Genomic DNA, 24,241 nt, shown 5'->3' with positions numbered 1-24,241 from the left:
AACTGAGGAAAGAACATCAGGGCATCATCTATTGGATTCATAGTTGTTGGAAATGATTATGAATCCAAATCGTTATAGGAAATCGGAATCACAACTGGCTAGAAGATTCCTGTTTTCGAAATTGACATCCATGCAAGAGGAATCGTGGGAAACGAGATACATATTGTAAAGAATCGAGATTCTACCAAAATGGAGTTGAGATCCCTCCATAGATAGAATCAAAATTCTTAGCTCTATGAAATCGAGTTTCCGACCTATTTAGAATCGACTAATACGGAACCGAGATCCCTGTACTTATGGAATCGAGATTTTGACGTCTTTGGAATCGAGATTCCTAGGCATTTCGAGTCGAGATTAATACCAGTTTAGAATCGAGATTTAACCCAGATTGGAATCGAGATTTATAGCAATTTGGATTTGAGTTTCGACCCATCTGGTGATTGAGATTTCTGACCCCCATATAATCACGCATCAAGTAGACACATGGATAGATAGTGACATATTTAGAAGTTAGTAGGAGATTACATATTGCATGAATTAATAAGGACACACATGGATAGAGATTATCGAGATTTTGACATTAAATGATAATTGAGGATTGCATGTTGCGCGTAATTAAAGAATAACAGATACAATACCTTTGATGCATGACTTTCATTACACGCTAATGGGAATATTGCCCATAGAGAAGCCCCTAGGAAGATGATGGAGACACTCTAGGGAAGGGTCTAGGTGAAGGCTGACTTGGTTCGCGAGCAGATGAGATACTCTACACTTTTGCATTTGAATGTTGACTTATGGAACCAAAACTTTGGAAATGTGTTCATCGGATTATTGTTCGGAGCACACATGAACTATGGAAGATAATCATCTTCAGTTCCAGTTTCCAAGTAACTCAAATCAAAATCCATAAACATTCCGGCCAATTTATAAGTCACATATTTATGCACTTAGAATATTAGTATTTGATTTTGTGGTAATACAATTCAAAAAAAAAAAGGACCAAGGATCTATGAGGATGGAAACAAGATTCAATGTTTGAATAGTTCGTTGTTTCTTGCATCTACAAAACACGGTACCACTTGTTCAGGAATTTGGATTCGAAAACAATTGAATCGAGTATTGTTATATATGGAAACTAGTTTCAACAAGTGTAGCATAGCGATTCACCAATTGTGGAATTGAGAATTAGAAAATAGTGGAAACGAGATTCTATAAGAATTAGAGTCGAGATTTCAAGCTTCATGAATGATTTTTCTGAAGATTCCTTATCGGAATCGCCGAATAGGGGTTCTGTGTCGACATCGCTGAATAGGTGTTCCAAATCGGAATCACGACCTTAAGTGAGAGATTCGAATAACTATGGTTGGATTTATTGTGTATGTTGTGGATCTCTATGGACTACTATGGATTACGATGGAGTAGTGGATTACTGCGGCCCTGGGTGGGAAGGTGCTTGGCTTGATTGGACAAGGGCTAAATCCTCAACATTAGCCAACACACAACATGTGCATATGATAGACAAATAAGGGAAACCGCCATTTCTAAGCGATCTATCAGAATGGGGCCCCACATCTATAATGCCTGAGTGCTCGTCCTTGGGGGTGCATCTGCAATCCACTTCAACATTGGAATCCAAACATCTATTGGTTGACTTTCATGGACCAAGCATGAGCCTCTGCTCAAGTCTGTGGTTCTTGGGTTCCGTTGGGCCAATTTAAGAAAATGGTTTAGAGTTCAGGGATTAGCTAAGTGGACTGTGTGACATTTTCAAATTAAATTCCTGAAGGTACCTAATTTTCCCTCAAAATATTTTTTTTGGAAGTCCAAATCAATTCAAAATGATAAAACAATGATATTTGTCTAAAACTTCAGAAAAATTGTTTAATAAAGACCAAAAAGGACATGTGTGACTAAATGGCCAATAGGCCCCACATGACCTCCAAAAGGGCCACAAGTGCGCCCCAGGTCAGCGCCACCTGTGGCTAACATCATCATGACATCACCACTCTAGGGGCATGTAGTTTAGCGCTATTTGGATGGGCACCTGAGATATGAAGTTTGTCACATGGGAAATTGGATTGGCAAATGGGTTGTTCTTCTAGAAGGAGCATAGGGTTTGAAATTGTGATTGAAACCTAGAGCTAAAGGAAAAATAAAATAGCTCACTTGCTTGCCACTTGTCATACAGTCATTGATCCCATGTATACTCATCTTGTAGGAAGGGGCATAGGGTTCAGTATTACTCTTGAAACCCTAGGGCCAAACGAAAAAAAAAACAGCCCACTTACATGCCACTTGTCACATTCCTTTGATCCCATATGAAAATTAGTTGATCCAAAGAGAAAGAATCACTCATTATCTCTCTCATTTCATGTGAAATGAAAGAGAAAGAAAATTAAGACATAAGGGACACACCCTTGCCTCTACTTCGCTCCTGATCAACAAAAATTCCCTTGGGAAAAATAAACTTTGTGAAAATTTGAATTTTATTTTGAAATTCAAAATTAAGAAAGAATATTAACACATAAGGGACACCCCTTGTCTACACTTCTTCTCTCTTGTAACAACAAAAATTCCCTCGGGAAAAATAAACTTTGTGAAAATTTGAATTTTATTTTGAAATTCAAAATCGAAAAATGGAGGAAAATTTGGAATTGAAATTTGAATTTGGGGAAAATGGTGTTAAATCTCACCCCTAGATCTATGATAGCTAATCTAAGAAATGAATTGCTACGATAAAGCCCTTCCTCACATCATAGATCTCCTAGATCCATGATACAAATTAATCCTCCAACGAACCTTGTGATAGGCTGGTCAGAAATATAATGAAATTATCTTTCCCATTCTTTCCCCAGATCCCGCTACTAAGAAAGAAGTTCACTTCTTGAAATATCTCATATATGTAAGGTGGGAAAGAGGAAATGATAAGATTTTTCCTGATGGGAGCAAGAGTAACAATATAGTTTACACTCTCCCCAAGCCTATAAACAAGGGTGGTCTCAATCCCATTTTCTCACTCAACCTAACAAAGGCACTATGTTAAATTAGAGAGAGATAGAGAGAACAAGAGAGTGGCACACCCCATATAACGGGTGAGTGAAGTCTAGAGAGTGGCATGGCCCATGTAGAGAGAGAATGAGAGTAAGCCTAGAATCCCATGGCCATAAGTGACTAAACCTAGCCCATATGCTCAACTCGTTAGCCTAGCCCCTTCACCCATGCAACCATGCTCGCACCATCGCTCGAGGAATCATCAAAGGAGCTCAAATCCACTCTCCATGCTGCTGTAATTGATTGACTTTCTCTCCAAATCCAGAAAGGTATTTCATCTCTCTCAAGGCTTAGAGTTCAGAGCTATAATCCATTATCATGTCCATTTGAATGCTCATCCATAACCTTAATTCTAGCTCACTTTTGGCCCATAACTTTCCAAAGCTCCTCCTAGTTTTCCCAAAGATATTTTGATTCATGAAATCAGTCCCCATATGAGTGTATAAAATACTGCAGAGTGGTTTTTTTTGTGGGGGGGAAGGGGGGGGGGGGGGGGGGGGGTGGTTAAGTCCTGAGGAGGTGATCCCAAGCATTTTCTTTGTATAGGTTATCTGTAGGGTAACTTGGCTCAGAATTGGCAGTTAGGCTGAGGGCAACGATTCCTGCAGGTAAGTTTTAATAATTAAATTCTTAAAAGTATTCTCTAATCTCTATGTTCAAGTTTTCTCTCAGTTCTAAGTCCTATTCTCTTTCTGTTTTTTTGTCTCGCTTCATGGTGGGCAAATCATGGTGGATCAGCCCATGACCTACAACAGATGGCTACTCACACTCTTAATTTGACTTTTAGCTCATATGGTTGTGAGCGCAACTTCAGCACGTTCGTAATGGTAAATTACTACATACTAACTTTTGAGTTTTGACATTAACTTGGAATGTTTTAACATGATGAATTGTATTTATATAATAAGAGTAGATATTTCAAATTATTAAATATTTGACACAGGTGCATACAAAGAAGAGGAAGAGGAAGAGGAATAGGCTCGAGCAGAAAAAGATGAATGACCTCGTGTATGTGCAATTCAACCAAAAGCTGAAGGAGAGTCACGTGGAGAGATACCAAATTGACCCCATTGAGCTGAAGCACATGGATGATACCAGTGAGTGGATGGTAGATAATGACGATGATAAAAAAGTCTTCACTGGAGAGGCTGAACCTAGAGCCAAGTTCAAGAATTTGCACATTTATCCCAAAGCCCTTCACGAGCCACTAGATCACAATCAAGAGGGACGCGGTCCATGACAATATTTGATGAGGACGAGACAGACTCAGAAGAGACTCCGGAACATGACCAGTAATTGGACGAAGGGGATGACTCTGGTGATGAAGGCCTAGCGCCATGAGCTTCAGATGCATCTGGTGGTGGAAGGGGCCGTGATATAGCTAGAGCTGATGATTGATGAAACTTAGTTCCTTTATAAATTATGAGGTCAACGTGCTTGTTTGAAAGCTGATGCTTCTCGCTCAGTCTTGAAATTTTAATATTTTTATCATTTTATGAAAGATTGATCCAATGGATGCATTTTTTTTTTTGTTAATAACCGTATTATAAGATTATAACTCATATCCAGGGGGGATTTGGTATTTAACCAACCCTAAAAAAAAAATGGACATTTCGGCGCCCAGACCTCTCATTGCCTAGGCTCCGCCTAGCTACTTCTCCACGAATTAGGATGGGGGCTTCAAGGGGTCTGTCGTGTACTTCATTGGGGTGACCTAGGCTGGGGCTAGGTCTAGGTGATGGGCTTGGGTGAGCTTGGGTTGGATTAGATTAGGCTTGATTTGGATATGTGGGCTTGGGTGAGCTTGGGTTGGATTATATTAGGCTTGATTTGGATATGTGGGCTTGGGCTTAAGTGGGCTTCAGTTTGGTTGTGATAAATGAGCTTGGCTGAGTGGGCTTCATTGGGTTAAGGTAGGGGATAGGTGGGTTTAGATTATGTGGGTTTGGTTAAGTGGACTTGGCTAAGGTAGGGATAGGTGGGTTTGGGTTAAGTGGGTTTGGTTAAGGTTGGTTAGGTTTGACTTGGGTTAGGGTTAAGGAACCTTGGTTAAGTTAAGCTTAGAGGGTGGTTAGGGTTCAGTTGAGGTTTCGTTAAGGGTTGGGTGAAGGTTAAGGAACTCTTTTACCGAAGTTTTCTCTCTTCAAGAATGATGATAGAAATTAACTCTAAAGGGCATGCAAAAGATCTCTAAAATGGGTGTGGGTTGGGGTTTATATAGAATTCATCCCAAAACATGGGTGATACTCAATAATGGGTTGAGTTCGGCTTAAAAGAAAAATAAGAAAAATATAAGAGATATTCGGGTAAAAAAAAAAAAATACAAAAATGGACATAAATCATGTCCAAAAATGACACTTAGGTCCCCAACAATGGGGCCTCTTCCCATCCACATGGTATACGGCCTTCTTTTTTAACTTTACAGGGCTGGAACGGCTGAATTTTCTGCCCGAAAAATGAAGACCATGCTGCCACAATCGATTTGATGCAGATTTTGTGCAAAACCTTGGAGTTTTGGTTATGTTTATTTTCTGTTTTGGGGTTTCATGCAACTTTCCGTAGACTTGATTAGCTCAATCTCTTTAGAATGCCTGATTTATCTGCGATTTGCTAGTGAAAAATCGAAGGAGACACCACAATCGTTTCGCACCAAAAACCATGGAACATGACCTGAGATTGGCCGAGTTATTGCTCCTGCAAGGCTCCGAAAAACCAAAATTCCTCATAACATAAAATCGGCCATGTTTTGAGGCCCATACAGCCCTCGATCCGGTTCTCGATTGTGACATTCCATACCATTGTGAAGCTTTCCAAGTCATAGTCGAAAGTCGAAACGCACCTAATTTTGGTCCAACATGTTGCACTATCGAGGAGTTATTGCCGAAAAACCGTGGAGAGGTCCGATGGACTGCAACTTGCATGTTCAAAAAAATCACAAACTTCCCTCTAAGATTTCTCTCTATCCGTGTGGCAATCATGCACATGCCATATACCGAAAGAAAGGTCTCAATGAGGGGCAGAACATTGCCAAATTTCAGCTCGATCCACCTTGCCGATTGCAAGATACAAAGGCATGAAGTTGGCCCATTTTTGAAGTCAAGTTGCAGGATTTTGCTATTTTTGGCAATGAACATAGACTACAAATCATGTATAATATGCTACACCCCAATTTGTGGAAAGTACAATCTACAAGTGTCAGTTTGGGATGACATTCGAAGGTTAAGGGTTTTGGGACTCCCAAATCTATCTGACGGTCCCACGACCACCAGGCACAATTTGTAGTTTATGGTGTAGGGTATCCCATATCTTGACTTTTTCATATTTCTATGGCTCTGACACCGGATTGAGCTGTAATTTAGGGGATGCCTCTAGGGCAATGAGACCCACCTTTGTGCCTCTTTTGGTGCCGATTTAGACTCGTTTGGGGACTTTTCTAATTATTCGCCTTTATTCTGCGCTCAATGGTGCACCGTGGCTTGAAAGGCCTCCCCACAATATGGCTTTTATTGGGGGACCCTCAGCCATGGAAAGTGAGGGTTCCATGGTTAAGGGTTCGATTTGGTCTTGAACAAGGGCTGACTGTGCTTCCCACTACTTTCTGGCCATAATTGGTGTTGAGAAGCCACAGGTGCTTCCGTTACTTCTTTTATTTTCGTGGGGTATGATGTATGATGCTTCCAAAATAGGTGCAAACAAAGGGTCTTATACCCACGCAATATAGTAGCCACAGGTTTTCGCCTTCCATCCGCAATAGTGATGGTAACTTCTCGTGCATGAATGTTATGATGTTGTCGGGACTTAGTTTGGTTAACAATATTTAAAATCCTTAATGTTTCAAAAAATGGTCCGCTCGGCTCCTAGGCACCCTGGATCAGTGTTTCAAAAAATGCTAAGCGGTGCCTAGGCAGCTGAGGAGGTCCAGGCGGCCCAACGCCTAGGTGGGCGCCTAGAACCCGGGCACCCTAGTAGGAAGAAAAAGGTCTCTATAGTTTAACATTATAAGTATAATTGTGTAACACATAAGAGTTACGGATTTAGGGCACATCAAATGTATAATACACAAGTCAACATAGCACACACTCCTCCATACTCCATAACTCCATAGTCTGATAGTTCACTAAACCTAATATCAATGAGTGATGCTTAGATCAATTTCTCATAACTTTGAAAAACTGTTCGTTCCTATGAAAAATACCAAAAACTAGTTTTTTGGGGGTTTTTCTCTCTCTAAAATAGGTTCTAATAGGGTTTAGTTTTCAAATGAACCTAAAACCCACAATTTCGCCCCTTTGGTATTAAAAAAAAGACCAAAAAAGGCCCTCAATGCAGGGCATTTCCACCCTTGGGTGGGCCGCAAGCCCTAGCCTAGGCGGGTTCCCTAGTGCCTAGGCGAGCGCCCAGGGGCAGTCCGCTTAGACCTGGGTGAGGCGACCAGGCCTTCTAGACCCCTTAGGCGGGTCGCCTAGGCTCTAGGCGGTATGCTATTTAAAACATGGTCCTAGACCATAACCACCGCACGCCCAGACCCAAGCGACCCAACACCAGCGAATGTACCTGGGCGGGAGCCCAGTGCTCAGTTCCAGGGGGTGCCCAGGGCCGTGGTCCCTTTTTCCTTTTTTTTAAGTTGCCCAAATCGGGACTCCCAAGATAGTATAAATATAGTATGGGGGTTATTTCCCCCAAAGTTTAAAAACCACCCTCAATCTCTATGCTAGACGTATGTTTGAGAATCCAAAGTAATTTCTGATAATCGAAAGTATTTTTTGTGGATTGAAAATGGTTCTTTTTCTCATTAAAATCATTTTTAGGGTGCTATTGGAGGTAATAGAAGACTTTTGAGTTGATTAGTAACTCGATTAAGATAACCAACATTTTAGATCAGAGATTGAACACAATTTCTACTACAGGGCACCCGAAGTTTTGGGCGCTCGACTAAGCACCCGCCTGGGCGTTGGGCGCCAGGCTGGCCGCCTAGCGTTTTTTGAAACCTTGATCACTCGATGACAGTCAACATACAACCCTACTCTCTTTATGAAAGCTTTAGATCTTTGTACTTTCCTCTTTCTAATGGAGAATCAAGCTCCTCCTCCTTGCCTCACACAAACTCTACGACTCAAAGTGAGGAGACTCGCACGAACCTTTCAAAGGAGAGCCCCTTTAATGGAGCTAAAGATCCCCTTAGTAGAAGGTTAAGGACAGAGCTCATGATTGGCTGAGCCCATGTGATTATAAAGGTATTAAGTTCTCGATGGACGTGCCAACATGGGCTTTTCAAAGGTCTTGGCATTCCATTGGCTCACCTTTTATTTTTTGACGCCTTGATTAGTTTCCCGCTTTAGGGCGCCCTTGATTTCATGTACAAAAGTGGTAAGGAAACATGCTTTCTCAACAAAAAATATGTATCTTACCTCTTGGACAATGAATATGCCCTAAAGACAAAAGAATCTCTCTCTCTCTCTCGATCTCGACCGTGTAAGCTTGCAAGTCTTGTACTAAGATAATGTTTCTCTTTTCATGTAGTAGAGCTCCCTTAGGGAGTGCATCATTGGCAACATAGGCTATCAAAAGAAGTCCTGTTTACAGGGTTCGAAATGACATTGCACCAAAGAAATGAATGCACCCTTCTTTTGGAATGTGGATTCCACAGTGAGTGGTTAGGGGGAGGGTGGGGACCCAAGAAAAATGTGTGCACTACTCTTTTCCTCACCATTTCATGAAGTAAATTTCCAGTAACTTCATCTTAATCAGAGATCCAGTACTTCTACAACTTCCGTGAGAAGATTGCAGATATTCCAGAACTCATCAAAATTTTCCTGATCATTCTAGCTATAACAAAAATAAAATAATCTGCATTCTTGGATTTCTCTCTTAAATGATTTTAAATGCTAAGACAACATTTGTATCATCATAATTAACAAGCATACAAATTATCTTAACCTACTTTCAATCATCATTTGTAATTCGAATCCCACAACTCTAGTAGGTCAAATATATATTTAAGCAACAGATAGTTTTCCATAATTACTACACCATTGTTCTAAAGTGCATAAATGCTCTGCATTTCTATATGACAATCCTGGTTGCACCACAGAGATTAGAGGGCATGGCCTACTAAGAAGGTTTATAATGTTTCTTGCACCAATCGTATCTACCGTTCAAACACGAGGGAGATGATGGCATTCCAACCAAAGTTTAGTGACTGCATAGAGCAGTTGAAAATGACATGCATAACAGGGAGTGAAGAAGACGAAGTGCAAGTCCATGGTTCATCCTTTCTTGCTATAGTCCAAGGAGGAAGGCAAGAGAACCCAAACCCCCCAAATTAGCAAAACATCACATGACATGCATCCAAATAGGTGGCAGTCATCACCTGATATCATAATCATTATCACCCCTTTCATCATCTTGAGTGAGTGCAAAGAAATTCCTTTGCAGCATCTTTATTTTTTGTCATCCTCATCATAAAGAGAGAATATGGAGTGATGGGCGAGGACAATTCCAATTTCAAACTTCAAAATAACAATTATGACTGGGATGGCCCATGCAAGCACGCAAGCGAGCACAGTTCCTGGGTTATGTTGACACCATGTAACCTGGACGCAAAAAGTCAGTATCTGCACTATGTTGGTGGGCACCTCAAACCATGATAGATGGGCATATGCGGGCCAGCACAAATGCAAGACCACTGATAGAACATGTCGACGGTCAGTGCAGAATGAAGCTCTACCCATTGAATCTTTCTCGGTCAATCAAAAGGGAGCTAGACACAGCTTTGCCAATAGTACCTTAACTAGGACGCAGTAATCTCACTTTCCACGCCTCACTTTTCCACTCAAAGCCCGTCCGTGCATTGATACGGTAGAAAAGGCCATAACCAAATCCCACTTATTTTGCTGAAGACCACATGTTGTACATTCCATCACTACATGGCATTTTAATTGGTCAACACACTTCAGCTGACAGCCGCTGGGTGACAAATTCCAATAGAAAAGCCTTTCTCTCTCTAGCACCCAGTGATGAAGCATTTTATCTTGAAAGGAAAAACATTTCATGGCGCATAGTACTAGAGAAGGAGAAGAGACGAGAAACAGTCTTTTACTTGGAGGGCATATTCCTCATCCAAAAGGCACATTCTTTATCCATAAGGTGTATTTCCTCCCATTTTTCCATAACGAACAATCGAGAGCCTAAAAATTATATCTAAGACTTCACAAATTTAAAACTTCAGCCACTAGAAAGCCAACACCTCCCAGAGTTCACATGGATTCGTCTTTAAGTAATCAATAATCCATTAGAGCTAACGCCTCTAAGGAGTCAACATTCAATTTGAGCTAATCCCTCTCATAAATCACATTTGCTCAACCTCTCATGAGCACTATCTATCCTTTCTTTATAAAATGGCTCAACCTCTCATGAGCACTATCTATCCTTTCTTTATTAAAAAGGACATTTTGCTCCATTGAAGGGGCTTAATTTTAACACCCAGGAGATCTTCCTCACTTTAAATACCTAGAAAGCTTATTTGAAAGAAAAGAGACGTGCCTTGAAGCTCCACAAAGAAAGAAAAGCTTGACATTCTAGAGCCTTCATCAAGACAACCTAGAGTCTAAACCTAGACAGTCCTTTTGCTAGATCTTAGAATCAAGGGTCTTTCCCCTCTAATGGAGATGTAATAACGGTTGATCCATAAGGCAAACCAGAAGCAGTTTATTTTTAATAAAAATAGTGAATCTCTCTAGTCTACCCTTTCCAGGGAGTTTATTCTTTCCAATGCTACAGTAGCTTACTTTGTTTGCATGCCACCACCAATGTCATCTAAATTACTGTATTTTGTCATGGCAAAAAGAATTCAATATAATCATCCTAGATTCTTGACAAAGTTATGAACCACAAGCTGGATATGGAGCAGTACCACATGATTTAAGCTTTATTAATCATCAATGTGATTCCTTCATTGGAAGGCACAAGTGTAAGATCCAAGTTAATGCTTACACACATGCAAAGAATCTATACATGCAAACACATATATACGCTAAGAAATAAATAAATAAATGAAGACATGTGGACATCTGTAAATGCACAGACCTGCATTTGACTCTATTTACTAAATTGACAATGTATTGGACTTTCCTGGTCTCGGTGGACAGAGACATGTAATTGAAGAAACAAAATTTAAAATGAAGTCAAAGTAATGGAGCAACCTCGTGATATCAGCCAATCACTTAGCCAGTTAGAATATCCTATACAAGACATCTTCAGTAAAAGAAAAGTTGTTCTCAACGAAATAACCAATTGTAAAACTGTCCATGACTCCATGGTTAAATGTGAAATACAGAGAACATCAGATGACAGGAAGATCGATTTACCTAAATGTACCCATTCCAAAAACTTGAGGTATCATTGACATTAAAGTATCTTGTAGAGCTAACTTTGGAATTTGTCATTAAATTTTTTACCTTTACTTCAGTTGAACTAACTTGCAAGACAAGCAAGGTTGCCTATCATGTGGTGCAAGGTTAGAAATCCAAATCCAAGAGTTCTTCAGAGGCACATTATGTATAGAACTTGCAAAAGGAAAAGCATCGAAAATTGTTTGAAGAGTCATAGAAGGTAATGATGAAACACTTTGGATTCAATATGGAGGTCATAGATTAGGTTGCCTTAAGTCCAACATTAGGAGCAGTAGCTGCAGTACCACCATTGGAACAACCTGTAGAAAAAGAGACTAGGTAAACTGTGTGATTTCCTATTTGTAAATGCATAAAGGAAGCATTATCCCCATTCTTGCCCCTGCATTACTACTGTTACAACATCACCTTTCAGAGTTCTAGAGAACTGCACACACATATTCCAAGTACCTGAACAAGGAAAACTGCATTAAATGACGGAACTGCTACTCTAAAACAAACCTACATATCAATAAAGACATACTGCCAAGTTTCCTAAAGAAATCATTGTTGAAATCATTGTTGGACATAAGGAGAGTGCAGTTTAGTCCGCACAAAGCTTTCAGTGTTGTGTCCGCCAGCACGTTGAAAATATTTAAGAGATGTGCATGTCTAAGGTTGTTCAAAGAAAGTAAATGGTAGTAACATAATGCATTAGCCAGCTGAAAGGAACCCAAAAGTATGGATCTAAGAGTAGAATATGTGGGCATCAAATAAGCATTATATCTTGAAGCACTTCAAATATACTTTTGCTTCATTATTCTGTCTTTCAACTAGTTTATGCTTACAACAATTAAGTATGATACACAAATAATTATTCAGACATAGTTGAGATAATGAGCCTACAGAACTCTGAGATCTGATTTCATGCCCAAGGGATAAATAGCCAGAAAACAATTCATGGAAGAAGCTTTGGTTTATAACTAAATTGGCTGACTCTTGCGAGTCATGTGACCAAAAGTCTGACATGAGCTAAAATTCAAGTATCAGAGCTCCTCTCAAAATGGAAAAGAGGCTTGGTTTGTTCTTTTTCTAGGGACAAGCTTCAAGGATCGTACACTTGACCTTCTGCTAACAAACCACTAACATCTGTCACTAAGCTAAAGCCTAATGGACGAAAAGCTACTCCCCTCTATTTTTCCATCTTTCAGTTGGGATTTAGAAGCATCTAATCACATATTTGTAGCAATTGAGGACTTCACATTACTGGAAATTTGGCTCCATGAAGCAACTAAGTTTTCAAGACCCCAGTGTTTTTAAGTAAAAAAATTTCTATTCATTGATCTGGGATGTGATAAATATAATTATATTGATCAAAGACTCACCATCATACCTGATGAGTGAATACGCGGGCCATAATGATATCGTTGTAACCTGAAAGAACTCGAGCAATATCACGAGTCTCCTCCCGTTTACCCATCTGGATATCATCAGGACCTAGATAAATTGAATGGCCACCCAACAAGAAAAAACCTGTCTCAAATGAGACTCTAGTTCTCATGGATGGTTTCGTGAAGATCATTGCCATTGACTTCCCTTTAAATGGGAGGAAATTTCTATCCCCTGACTTTAGCTTTGCCTTGACCTCTGAAGCACATTGGAGAATCTTCATTATTGTTTCTTTATCGAAATCACTGATGTGAATGAAATCTTTATGGCCTGTCTTTTCTGAAGGATGGAAAGAAAGAGGAGGAAAAGAGAGAGGAAAATAGATATGCATGAGTTAGTAAGTCTTTCATTTTTAAGGAGCACAAGATTTCAGCAGTCGAATGCATGAATTAGTAAGTCTTTCATTTTAAGGAGCACAAGATTTCTGCAGTTTGCAATATCCCTGCTATAATTGAAGCTTTAAAGTGTTTCAGTAAATTAAAAAAAAAATCAATGAGAGAGACTTTTAAACCAGGCATCAGAGGAAACCTCCAAATACATAGCATGATCACATGTACCCTACTTCAGCTGTTTACAGCAGAGAAACATTTCACATATGCATAAAAGGTAATATCAAAATATATGGCAGGTAAGGTGCACACTACTTCAACTGTTTATAATTCCCTACTCCAATTGAACATGCATAAGAGGAATCCAAAACATCAATGAGGTAAGGTAAGCACTGAGATTGTTTTCCATCCTCCTGCTCTGACAGAAACCTTAACGTCATGCATAAGAGAAAATCTCCAAAATCCACATGGCTACAAAAGGGGCACACTGCTTTAACTGTTTGATGTTTTCCTCCCCAGGGAGACTTTTAAGCCATGCATAGGACGACATATATACATGGCCACAGTTCAGGATTTGATATGCAGAATATAAAAAGTTATCAAGTGCTTAATTATTAACAAACCCACCCCAATCGCCGCCAAAAAAAAAAGAAAAGAGAAAACGATGAAATCTCTTCTAGTTAGGTGTCTTTGATTCTAATCATTCCTGCCTAGAAATTACAAAAAAATAGTTACCCACTAATAACGAGGCAGAAAAAATTCTCCTGTACTGTCAATTTGATATTGTGAATACAGAAATTTTTTTCTAGAAGACATAGAATAGCTGTAAACAATGAAAGAAAAATAAAAAGTCGTTACTATGCAGGCATCATTCTTTCCAGTCATCGTAAGATACCTTTTTCTCTTTGAGGGAACATTGTAAGAACCTTTTCTTAATATTTTTGTCTCATTAAAAATCCATGGAAAAGTATCAGCAACTTGTTCCTCGTAAATGATTGCTAGTATGTGGCCAAGTTTGGGTTCTCAATGCCTAAGGATGATGAATCAGACACAATTACTTGAATGGAATTGGCACATAGAGGGTATATCCTCTATGAGTCACTAGAGGGAACGATGTGAATGACAAAAATAATTAGCAAACCAAAGAACAAGGTAGAAGGAAGAAGGGTGAAGAGTTAGATTGTAGTCTGATGTTTTTTTTTTTGGGGAAGTTAGTCTATGGTCTGATGGTTTGTGTTGTTTGGTCTCCACATTTGGCCAGATTGGCATTTGCACCAGAAGAAGTGATCTCAGTGTGTGCCACAAAATTTTATAGGTGACCTAAGAGAGGTCATAGCAAGATGTTGTGGAAGTGATAAAGTTTGGTTTTTTTGCTAGCCATGGTCATCTTGTGAGTTATTGGGGTTCGAGGAGACAGTTACGGACTCCAAAATGTACTAACCTAACTGTCGAGGGATGCTTTAACTTCAGATTAATTTAATGGGAGTCCATTTGGGAACCTTGGTCCTTCAATAATTGGAAAATTATATGATATAGTTCTCATGGGATACTCAAGTCCTTAGCAGGTACTTCCGACTCAATTGTGGCTGAGATAAAATCAACCTTCTAATTTATTTCACTTCTTCCTCAGCTTCTTTGTTATACAAAGGCCCACTCCTTGCCATTAAATCGACAAAGAAAAAGGCAGGATATGCAATAGCTAACACAAAAGAGATTTCCTAGTTTTGTGGAATGCATCCAGATGTCTTGTTTCCATGTGCAGAGAGAAGTTCACAGGCTGGCACACTCCCTTGCTTGGGAGGGTCCCACTTCATCCGGAAAACTTTTACAACTCCATGTCTTGTCTTATAGGATATCTGCTGAAGGTTGAGTTCCGATAGCAGCTAAATATATCTTCTATTTTATAGTTGTTATCTATCAAGTACGGAGGGCTATACAAAATTAAGATTAAAACTTAACCAGGCAGCTAAATCTGGAATACAGCTAAGGAAACTAGCTAAACAAATAATTGCATTAAATAAGAGGCAGTTCTAAGCAGCTAATGACAGAACTAAATGGAATAGTATAATCCCAAATTTCTGGTCAATCAGCATTTCTGCAACGGAACTAGAAAGAGGAATGCCATTAAAGGTTCCAAAAGCAATACTAAATCAGAAAGTAAGTACAGAAAAAAGACAAGAAATGTTGGTAAAGAAGCATTATCATCTTCAATTGAGCCTTATCCTATCAATTTGGGATTAGCTATACAAATCATGTCCCGCCATTCTGCTCTATCAAGGGTCATACCCTCAATCAGACCATAAGGCACTATATCTCTTAACAATACTTCCATCCATGTTCTTTTGGGACTTCTCCGTACCCTTTTAGAGCCTTCCACTTGAACCAAATCGCGCCTCCTAACCGGTGTTATTCTAGGTTGACACTGCATATGGCCAGCCCATCTAAGTCTACTTACCCTCATCATATCGCCTACTGAAACCACCCCTAAAATCCCTCAGATGAATTCATTCTGAACTCTATCCTTTCTTGTCTTGCCACTCATCCATCTCAACATCCTCATCTCAACTACACTCATTCTATAGATATGTATTTTCTTTACCACTCAACATTTCGTCCCATAAAGCATGGCTGGTCTTACAACAGTTCTATAAAACTTCCCCTTCAATTTCATGGGTATGCAACGATCACATAAAACTCCAAAAGGCATCCCTAAAGTTCCAAATTTGCGTCGCCGTCCTCTCTAGTTTTAGCAATCAAAACTATGTCATCCATGTGGTCGGGCTTGATTTCTCATCGTCCCGGATATGGGTGACTCGGTCGAAAGAATCCTCTCTTGAACAACCGCGGGGCCATGCACGTGTGCGTACCTATGCTTGTAGTGCGGATAGGAACCAACAAAGAGAGAGACTTTAATCGACAAAGAAGCGCTCGAGCACCTAGCTCGCCGTTTGGGGTCTGGGGATAAGCCCCGGCAAATGCCCTCTTAGATCAATTTGTGAAAGCCCTCTAGCTGTCCAGCAGCTCGGTTTGTACTTGGCCCCCTCTTGAAAACTTAACACCTCATCTAGTAATCTCCTTTTAAGAAACTTCTGATGGAGTTCGTAAAGGGTACACTCCTCTTGAATGTACCTCTTGGCAAATGAGTGGCTCTAAATGGTTTAGAGATGAGAGAGAAGAAAGTCTCTCACAATCTGAACACTGTGTGACTCGGAGGTTAGAGCAGTGAGAGGGTCAAAATTCTAAGAAAGCCAACTTAGGATGACTCCAACTCGAGTAAATGGGTGCAAGAGAAGCATGCCTCTTATGACTTAAATTCACTGTACGAAAAGGTAGTTAGAGCAACAATCCCAGAATTAGGACCCTAAAATACTACCTCATAATGCTATCAGGTTAAGTGTTTTAGGCAATGAGAGAAGCAATCAATGGAGAAGTTGAAATAAGAAGATGATGGAATGGAAACGTAAATGAAGGATTAGAAGGGTGTGGTTTAGGGAAGAGAGGATGACAAAATGTGGATAGTTATGGGTTGGTTAGAGACTACAGGGGGGATAACCACGGGCAGAGAGAACACAAGGTTAGGCGCGAGTAGGCGGGTTGGATGATAGCGTGGGTGCAGGAGGCTGGATAATGGCATTGGTATGAATATAAAAAATAGGCGCAGGAGCAAGAGAGTGTGGGCATGAAAATGGGTAAGCGTTTTAGGTGTGGGTGTGGGTATAAAGGTGGATATGAGCGAAGGGATGCAACAGTGTTGTGCGCGGGTGTAAGGGCGAATGTGAGTAAAGAGAAGCAACAATGTTGGGCGTGGGTGGAGATGCGCACAAGCTTAAGCACGGGAAGAGGTGCATTGAATTAGACGCGGGCAAAAGTGCACTGGGATTGAGTGCGGACAGAGGTGCACTGGGTTAGGCGCGGACAGAGGTGTGCTGGGATTGAGCACGAGCAGAGGTGTGCTGGGTTAGCAGAAGTGTGTCGGGATGGAACGCGGAAAGAGGCGCATTGGGTTAAGCGCGACAAGAGGTGCACTAGGATTGAGCTCGGGCAGAGGTGCGCTGGGTTAGGCGTCGACAAAGGTGTGTTGGGATTGAGCACGGGCAGAGGTGTGTTGGGTTAGGCACAAGCAGAAGTGCGTCAGGATTGAGCACGGGCAAAGGGGTGCTGGGTTAGGTGAGGACAGAGGTGCGCTGGGATGGAGCTTGGGCAGAGGTGTGCTGGGTTAGGCGCAGGCAGAAGTGTGCTGGGATTGAGCACTGGCAGAGGTGTGCTGAGTTAGGCGCGGGCAGAAGTGCGCCAGGATTGAGTGCGGGCAAAGGTGTGCTGGGTTAGGCGTGGGCAGAGGTGGGTCAGGACCACGGGCAAAGGTGTGTTGGGTTAGGTGCGAGCAAAGGTGTGCTGGGTACGAGCGGGCAAAGGTGCGCTAGGTTCGAGGGTAAGACAAGAGGAATAGGTAAAGGAAGCCGGGCCCGCCCTAGGTGCGGGTCCGTGATTTCAGACGATAGAGAATGGGGGGCTAGAGAAGAAAAGGAAAGAGGAAAGAAAGAAGAGGCATGGGCCCGCCTTGAACTCATGCAACGAAGAGAGAGAAAGTGAGATGAGAAGAGAGAAAAAAAAAGAAAGAGAGAGAGAAGAAAAAGAGAAGGAAGAGAGAGAATGAAGAAAGAAGAGAGAGGAATGTAGAGGAGAGAGAATAGACCTAGGATGGGCTTGAGCCTAGGTGCGCATCCATGGGCCTCCTTTGCATACATAGCCTTGGGTTTGAGTCAAGGTTAAGGTCTAGGTGTGGTGTATGGTGGTCTAGGATTTATGGAGTAATGTGTCGTGTAGGGAATAGGCTTTGGTGTATGGAATGGGCTTTGGTGTATGGTGGTCTAGGGGTATTTTCTCTCTCTAGGAAAATGTTTCTCTCTCCTCTCCTTTTGGTCTTGAATTTGAAAGCAAAGCACAAGAACAAGCAAGAACTTGATAATAAATTACTTAACTTTCAAGAATGATCCAAAAACAAAATTCAAAGACCCTATTACAAGTGACTTGGGTTTCCTTATATAGAGCAACCACTAAACAGGGGTGGAATAATCAAAAGTACCCAAAATTGTCAAAAATACACATTTAATGAATAAAAATAATCATCCCGTATTTTGACCAAATGACCAAAATACCCCTAAGCACTTTTTAACAAATGACAAAACCATCCCTTCATGAGGAGCCTCTTGCCATTGTCAGTCTTCGGAAGCTTTTATGGACACCTATGATGGTAATTTGGGCGATGAATCATCTTAGAATAGTTGCTTGTACTTTTATGAACGTTTTGATACCCTTTGATCGTCTTGAAACGAATTTTTTTAAGAAGAACCCAAAATCCAACCAAGTCTATAAACTTTGCAATTCTTCATCCATCAATGTAGGTTGATTTGCGATATTTCAAGTCTTCATTTTTATCACAAATTGAAGAGGACATTGTCACAATCATTTTGCAGTAAATTTTGTCCGTTTTGGTTTGGATTTAAGCACATTCCAAACTTGGGAGGTCACCGGAAAATTGGATTCCGGTGACTGAAAAAGTATCCCTTTCTTCGACCTCGAAATTCATGTCATCCGGCTTCCGATTACGCATAAAACTTGTACCAAATTGTAGCTCTTCAAACCACGGTCGCAACGGACCCATATTTGCGATGATCCGGCATCAGGACCTTGAGCTATGGCCTTCCAAAGATTTGTCTCTTATATAAATTCCGAATTTTCATGTTTCTGAGCACATCTTCTCTCTAGAAATTCTCTCATTTTGGGTCACGCCAAGATCTAGCTCGTGTCCAAATTTGAGCTTAATTGGACTTAAAATGAGTAAAATATCATCATTAGAAAATCATCCCGAAATGAGAAGATACAGTTTCCAACTAGTTCGCTGAGGCTGCACCACAATAGTGTAAAATCCACCCATTTATGGTAAGTTGAGCCTAGAATGGTCCCGGAGGGTCTGATTGAGTCGAAATTTGGTACATGGGGGTTTTCGACGTTCAAGATCTAATGGTGGTGGTCTGGTACTATTTTAAGACCCATAAAATAGGGTTGTAGTTGTAGGGTCCACTTTTAGCAGGATAGGAACTGGAAACCAAGTTTTGTCCTGATCATATCATAACTTATCAAAACGCAACGAAACTTTGCAAGTGTCCTTAGGGTATCCCAAACTACCCTCTTGTGCATTTCGAAGCCATTCTGAAACTTCTTTAAAGGTGGCCTAGTTTTAGGCTTATTTTCACAGTGTTCCTGTGATTTGGCGGTGCCTTGTGTACCGGCGAGACCAGGTCATTACTGGCTTTCTCCTTATTCGCCTCGGGGATACAAGTACGCCAAATATGATGTATAACATTGCGAACGACATTTATTATGGTAACTCATCTCATAGATACCTAGTTATGTCATCCATAACCAAAATAAAGAGGTATGGGCTTAATATTGACCCCTGATATAGGCCTACTGTCACTGAAAATTAATTTGTCTCTCCACTAGTTGCCCTGAAACTAGCTAGCGCTCTCCCATACATATCTCTCACCATGTCGATATATCCTCTAGAAACTCATTTCTTTTCCAACACCCACCAAATTAACTCTCTGGCTCCCCTATCATATGCTTTTTCAAAATCAGTAAAGACCATGTAAAGGTCTTTTCTCTTCTCCCGAAACTTCTCAGTCAATTGCCTAAGTAGGAAAAAAGCCTTAATTGTTGATATCCCTAGCATAAAAGTGAACTAATTTTTTGATACACTTGTTTCATGCCTTAGTCATTGCTCAATCACTCTCTCCCACAACTTTATAGTGTGGGCTCATAAGTTTGAGCCCTAGATAATTCGTACCAGTGTTTTAAAATGCAGCTGCATTGCCGCATATGCTGTTGCATCATGCGAGATGCACTGACAACCGCATCGCTTGACACCGCATGTGTGCCGCATGTGCGCCGCATCCCACTGCATAAGCCACCACATAGGGCATAGCCTACATAGGGTGCATATGCGGCCTGCATGCGAAATGAAAAAAGTGGTGGAAATTTAGTTTTTGAAATTCTTGGATTTTCGTCTTGGATGATCTTTGGTTGTTAATTTGTTTATTTTGGGTGTTGATATGAGGACGTATTAGCAAAGTTTTGACAACAAATCGACGGTTTCAAGGGTCGTAAAGAAATCAATATTTTCTTCAAGGCCACCGAGGATGATTGTGAGATGATGCACATGGAGACTCTCTAGATAACTTGTCTTGATTAAGACTTGAAATTTAGAATCTCAAGACTTGAGAAATAATGATGATTTGTCTTAACTTTTGAGCTCTTTAATCTTCATAGACTTTTAGTTTGTATTTTGTAATTTTAAAGTTTGTAGTTGCAAATTTGTGATTATGGCTGTTGAATATTTTATGAAGTTAGTTTCAAATTTCTAGTTTCTACTTTGTAATGTCTTGATCTATCAAGGGATAGTAGATACCAAATGTCCGACAGCCGATACTTGGGGGTTAATGAATAAATAAAAAAAATTACTATCACATAAATCAGCTCCATATTTTTCCTATGTATTAACCTATTTTTTTATTTTTTAGAACTTTTTTATATTTATTGACCGCATCAGGCTAATGCACCCACATTTGGACCGCACTGAGCCGCATCACCACATTGGCCCCCCCCAACGCATCGGACCACATCCCACATTTTAAAACACTAATTCGTACAACTTTGTATGTCTCATTTGTTCTTGTATATAGGTACCACAATATTTTCGTCTATTCATCTGCCATTGTTTTTTGTTCCATCATCTTGTTGAATAACTTAGTCAAGAAGCTGTCAATTTCTCCCATGCACTTCCCAAACCTCTACTGGGATACCATCTGGTCCTAAAGTATTTTCTATCTTCATCTTCCTCAAAGCATTTTTCACTTCGGATATCCTAATCTGCAATTGTATCTATGACCTCTAATCTCATTTATGTCAAAGGTTCCTCCTAACATTGTGCTCCCATAGTGCTCGTCATTTAACAATTTTTTAAAATAAATTCTCCACCTTTTGTTGACCTCGTCATCCTTCACCAAGATCCTCTAATCTGTACTCTTAATGCATTTAACATGATCTAGATCCCTACACTTCCTCTCTCATTTTCGCTAGTTTGAAGACATCTTTTTCACCTTCTCTTGTCCCAACTTGTTGAATTGATCATTATATGCCTTAAGTTTAGCCTCACTTACTATTTTCTTACAACTTTTCTTAGCATTTGTATATTCTTCTAAGTTTTGATCATTTTATTCCTTTGCCAAGCTTCATAACATCGGTAAATAAATAAAAGTTTCTTATTCAAGGAATCATGCAAGACTTCTATTATACTTAATGACATAGGGAATAATAGGTAAGTATCAATCCATTCATGCAAGTATTCCTTCAACATCTTTACTACTTTTGATGAACAAGATAAACCTATTTATATGCATGCAGAAACACAATATCAAGCATAGTTACCCGTATATCTCACCGAAGGTTGCAATTCCGATTCAAAATCCCAATTCAATGATTTTGACAAGGAACCTTCAAAGATCCACTTCCGTGAAGTCTGGAATCTCGATTCCTTATTTTAGGAATCTTGATTCAACACTTAAAATTTCATTTCCACATATACTAATTCTTGATTCCGTAATTGGTGAATCTTGACTCTACACTTGTTGAAACTAGTTTCCACAAATAATGATACTCAGGACATGTTTAGTTGGTGTGAAAATATTTTTCGAGAAATATTTTCACATGAAAAAAATTCCCTCATGTGGTTATGTGTGGGACTATTTTAGACCGTGCATTTTTTCACACCAATTGGCAACTAATTGGTGTGAAAATATTCTCATACCTAACCACATGAGGGAACTTTTTCACATGCAAATATTACCCGAAAAATATTTTCATGTGAACCAAACGTGCCCTCAATTTTATTGTTTTCGAATCCAAAATCCTAGATTCATGAACAAGTACCGTGTTTCGCAGATGCAAGAAACAACAAACTAATCAAACATTGAATCTCGTTTCGACCCTCATAGAACCTTAAGCTGCTTCTTTTTTAAACCGTAATACCACAAAATTACTAATATTCTAGGCGCATAAATATGTGATTATAAATTGACTGAAATAGTTTTGGATTTTGATTTGAGTTATTTGGAAATTGGAACGGGAGATGATTATCTTCCATAGTTCATGGGCTAGTAGGACTTCCCCCCCGCCTTGGTACCTCATCACTACCTTTGATGAAATTGATCATCTTTGCAGGGATATGGACGTCTCATGGCGGCATATGTGGAGGACGTCCAACGACTTTGCGGATCATCTGGCGAAAGAGGGAGCTAGTAGGCAACTTCAGAACCAAGCTGGGGTCGTCTCCTTTTTGGCATAAGACCTCCGGCTCAGCTCACCTCCATAGCCCCTCACATGCTTTGCATAGCCCCTTTTTTTTCGATTTTTTGAAAGCTTCATGTAATTTTTACATTGGGCGGTCTTATAAGCCCTTTTTGTACATGATACATTCCAGTCCACCCCCTAGGGGCTGAACTTGGCCCTCTCTCTCTTGTACACTTCATATACAGTTATAAAATGTTAACCTTCTTCAAAAAAAATTTGAATAACTCCACGCCTTAACCCCTGGTACAAAAGGCACATATCCCTCAATGATAAGGGGAATTTTACCACTTTTTTTTCCCTTCTTTTTACTTTTGTGTGAGAAGTGACGTTTAGAAGTTTTCAAGGCATCAAACTACTCGAGCTAGACAATCAATCTCAAAATACAAGGTGTAGTCACCTCTTTTGGCATAAAATGACCAATAGAAACCGAATTGGTGTCCACTTTTTTTACTTAATTCTTTAAGTATACCTTGTATTGATCCAATATGTAATCTCTTACTAACTTCTATATCAGTCACTATCTATCCATGTGTCTGCTTGATGCATGATTATAAGGGATCATAAATCTCGATTACCAAATGGGTCGAAACTTGAACCCAAACTACTATGGATCTCGATTCCAATGTGAGTCGAATCTTGATTCTAAAATGATCAGAATGTCGATTTGAAATGCCTAGGCATTTCGATTCCAAAATGTTAGAATCTCAATTCCATAAACGAAGGAACCTCGATTCCAAATAGGTTAGAATTCTATTCTATAGAGCTAGGAATCTTGATTCCATCTATGTAGGGATCTCAAATCCATTTTGATCGAATCTTGATTCCTATAAAATAGAAATCTCGTTTCCCATGATTCCTCTTGCACGAACGTTGATTCCAAAAAGATGAATCTTCTAGCCAACTTCCGCAATTTCGATTCCAAAAATGATTCAGATTCGGAATCATTTCCAACAACTATGATATAAAGTTTTCATGAGATAACAACCACAACCACCAAAATTTCAACAAGTAAATAAATTCTCATGAGATCTTCAATAATCAACCCCATTAGAAATCAAGTTTTCTTTTGCTCCATAAATTTAATGAAAAGGAAATCATGGATAAATTCCAAGCTTAAGCTGTTGCCAAAAGCTCCTCACCTTTCCTCAATAAAAAAGAAAGGAAAACAAGGGAAAAAATAAAGCCTGGAGACTAAATATTCAAATGAAAATGTCAAGTATTACAATACAAACGATTTCTAGCAATGTTGTTGGAAGAGCCCTTGCAGCAAAAACATGAAAATAGTTATAAAAAATGTAACTATCATGGAACCTGGAACAAAAAATATTCAGACATAAACATTGCATTCAGTAAATCCTATCAACTCATAAATTCTATTTGCATCGCATTATTTACTCATGAAAGCATTATTTACAAGTCCATTAACTGGAAAGAGATACTAATGAGGTCAAGTATAGGAATCAAGACCACGTTCCCTTATTAGAAGGCAAAAAGCTATTATGTAAGATTCATCACAGAGATCATCCTCATCATCACAGACAGATAAATACAAAATATCAAAGTATCATCATCATCCTCAATTTTTTATGGTTACTGATTAAAAATACAAAATAT

General features: G+C 39.8%; 1 protein-coding gene and 1 long non-coding RNA gene across 3 annotated transcripts in view; one reads left to right on the top strand and one right to left on the bottom strand.

Annotated features, from left to right (window-relative positions):
* OTC (ornithine carbamoyltransferase) overlaps positions 1 to 24,241 on the bottom strand; it is a 31,244-nt gene that overhangs the window by 5,165 nt on the left and 1,838 nt on the right. Inside the window, exon 2 of one of the 2 annotated variants that reach the window (XM_088860538.1) lies at positions 12,827 to 13,169. In XM_088860538.1, coding sequence (XP_088716664.1) covers positions 12,827 to 12,832 — 6 coding nt within the window. In that variant the 5' untranslated portion in view covers positions 12,833 to 13,169. The remainder of the gene's footprint in view (positions 1 to 12,826; positions 13,170 to 24,241) is intronic. The other variant, XM_006878466.4, reaches the window with a different exon arrangement.
* Positions 3,593 to 4,068, top strand: LOC148782874 (uncharacterized). The gene is made up of 3 exons (XR_016051067.1): positions 3,593 to 3,662; positions 3,793 to 3,881; positions 3,998 to 4,068. It is a non-coding gene; the product is annotated as an uncharacterized LOC148782874 (long non-coding RNA).

Source organism: Amborella trichopoda, chromosome 3 (assembly GCF_054954075.1).
Source record: "Amborella trichopoda isolate Santa Cruz 75 chromosome 3, AtrichopodaSantaCruz75HAP2 v2.0, whole genome shotgun sequence".
Classification (NCBI taxonomy): Eukaryota; Viridiplantae; Streptophyta; class Magnoliopsida; order Amborellales; family Amborellaceae; genus Amborella; species Amborella trichopoda.
The sequence above is the reverse complement of the archived record's forward strand: the minus strand, read 5'-3'. Positions and strand labels throughout refer to the sequence as shown.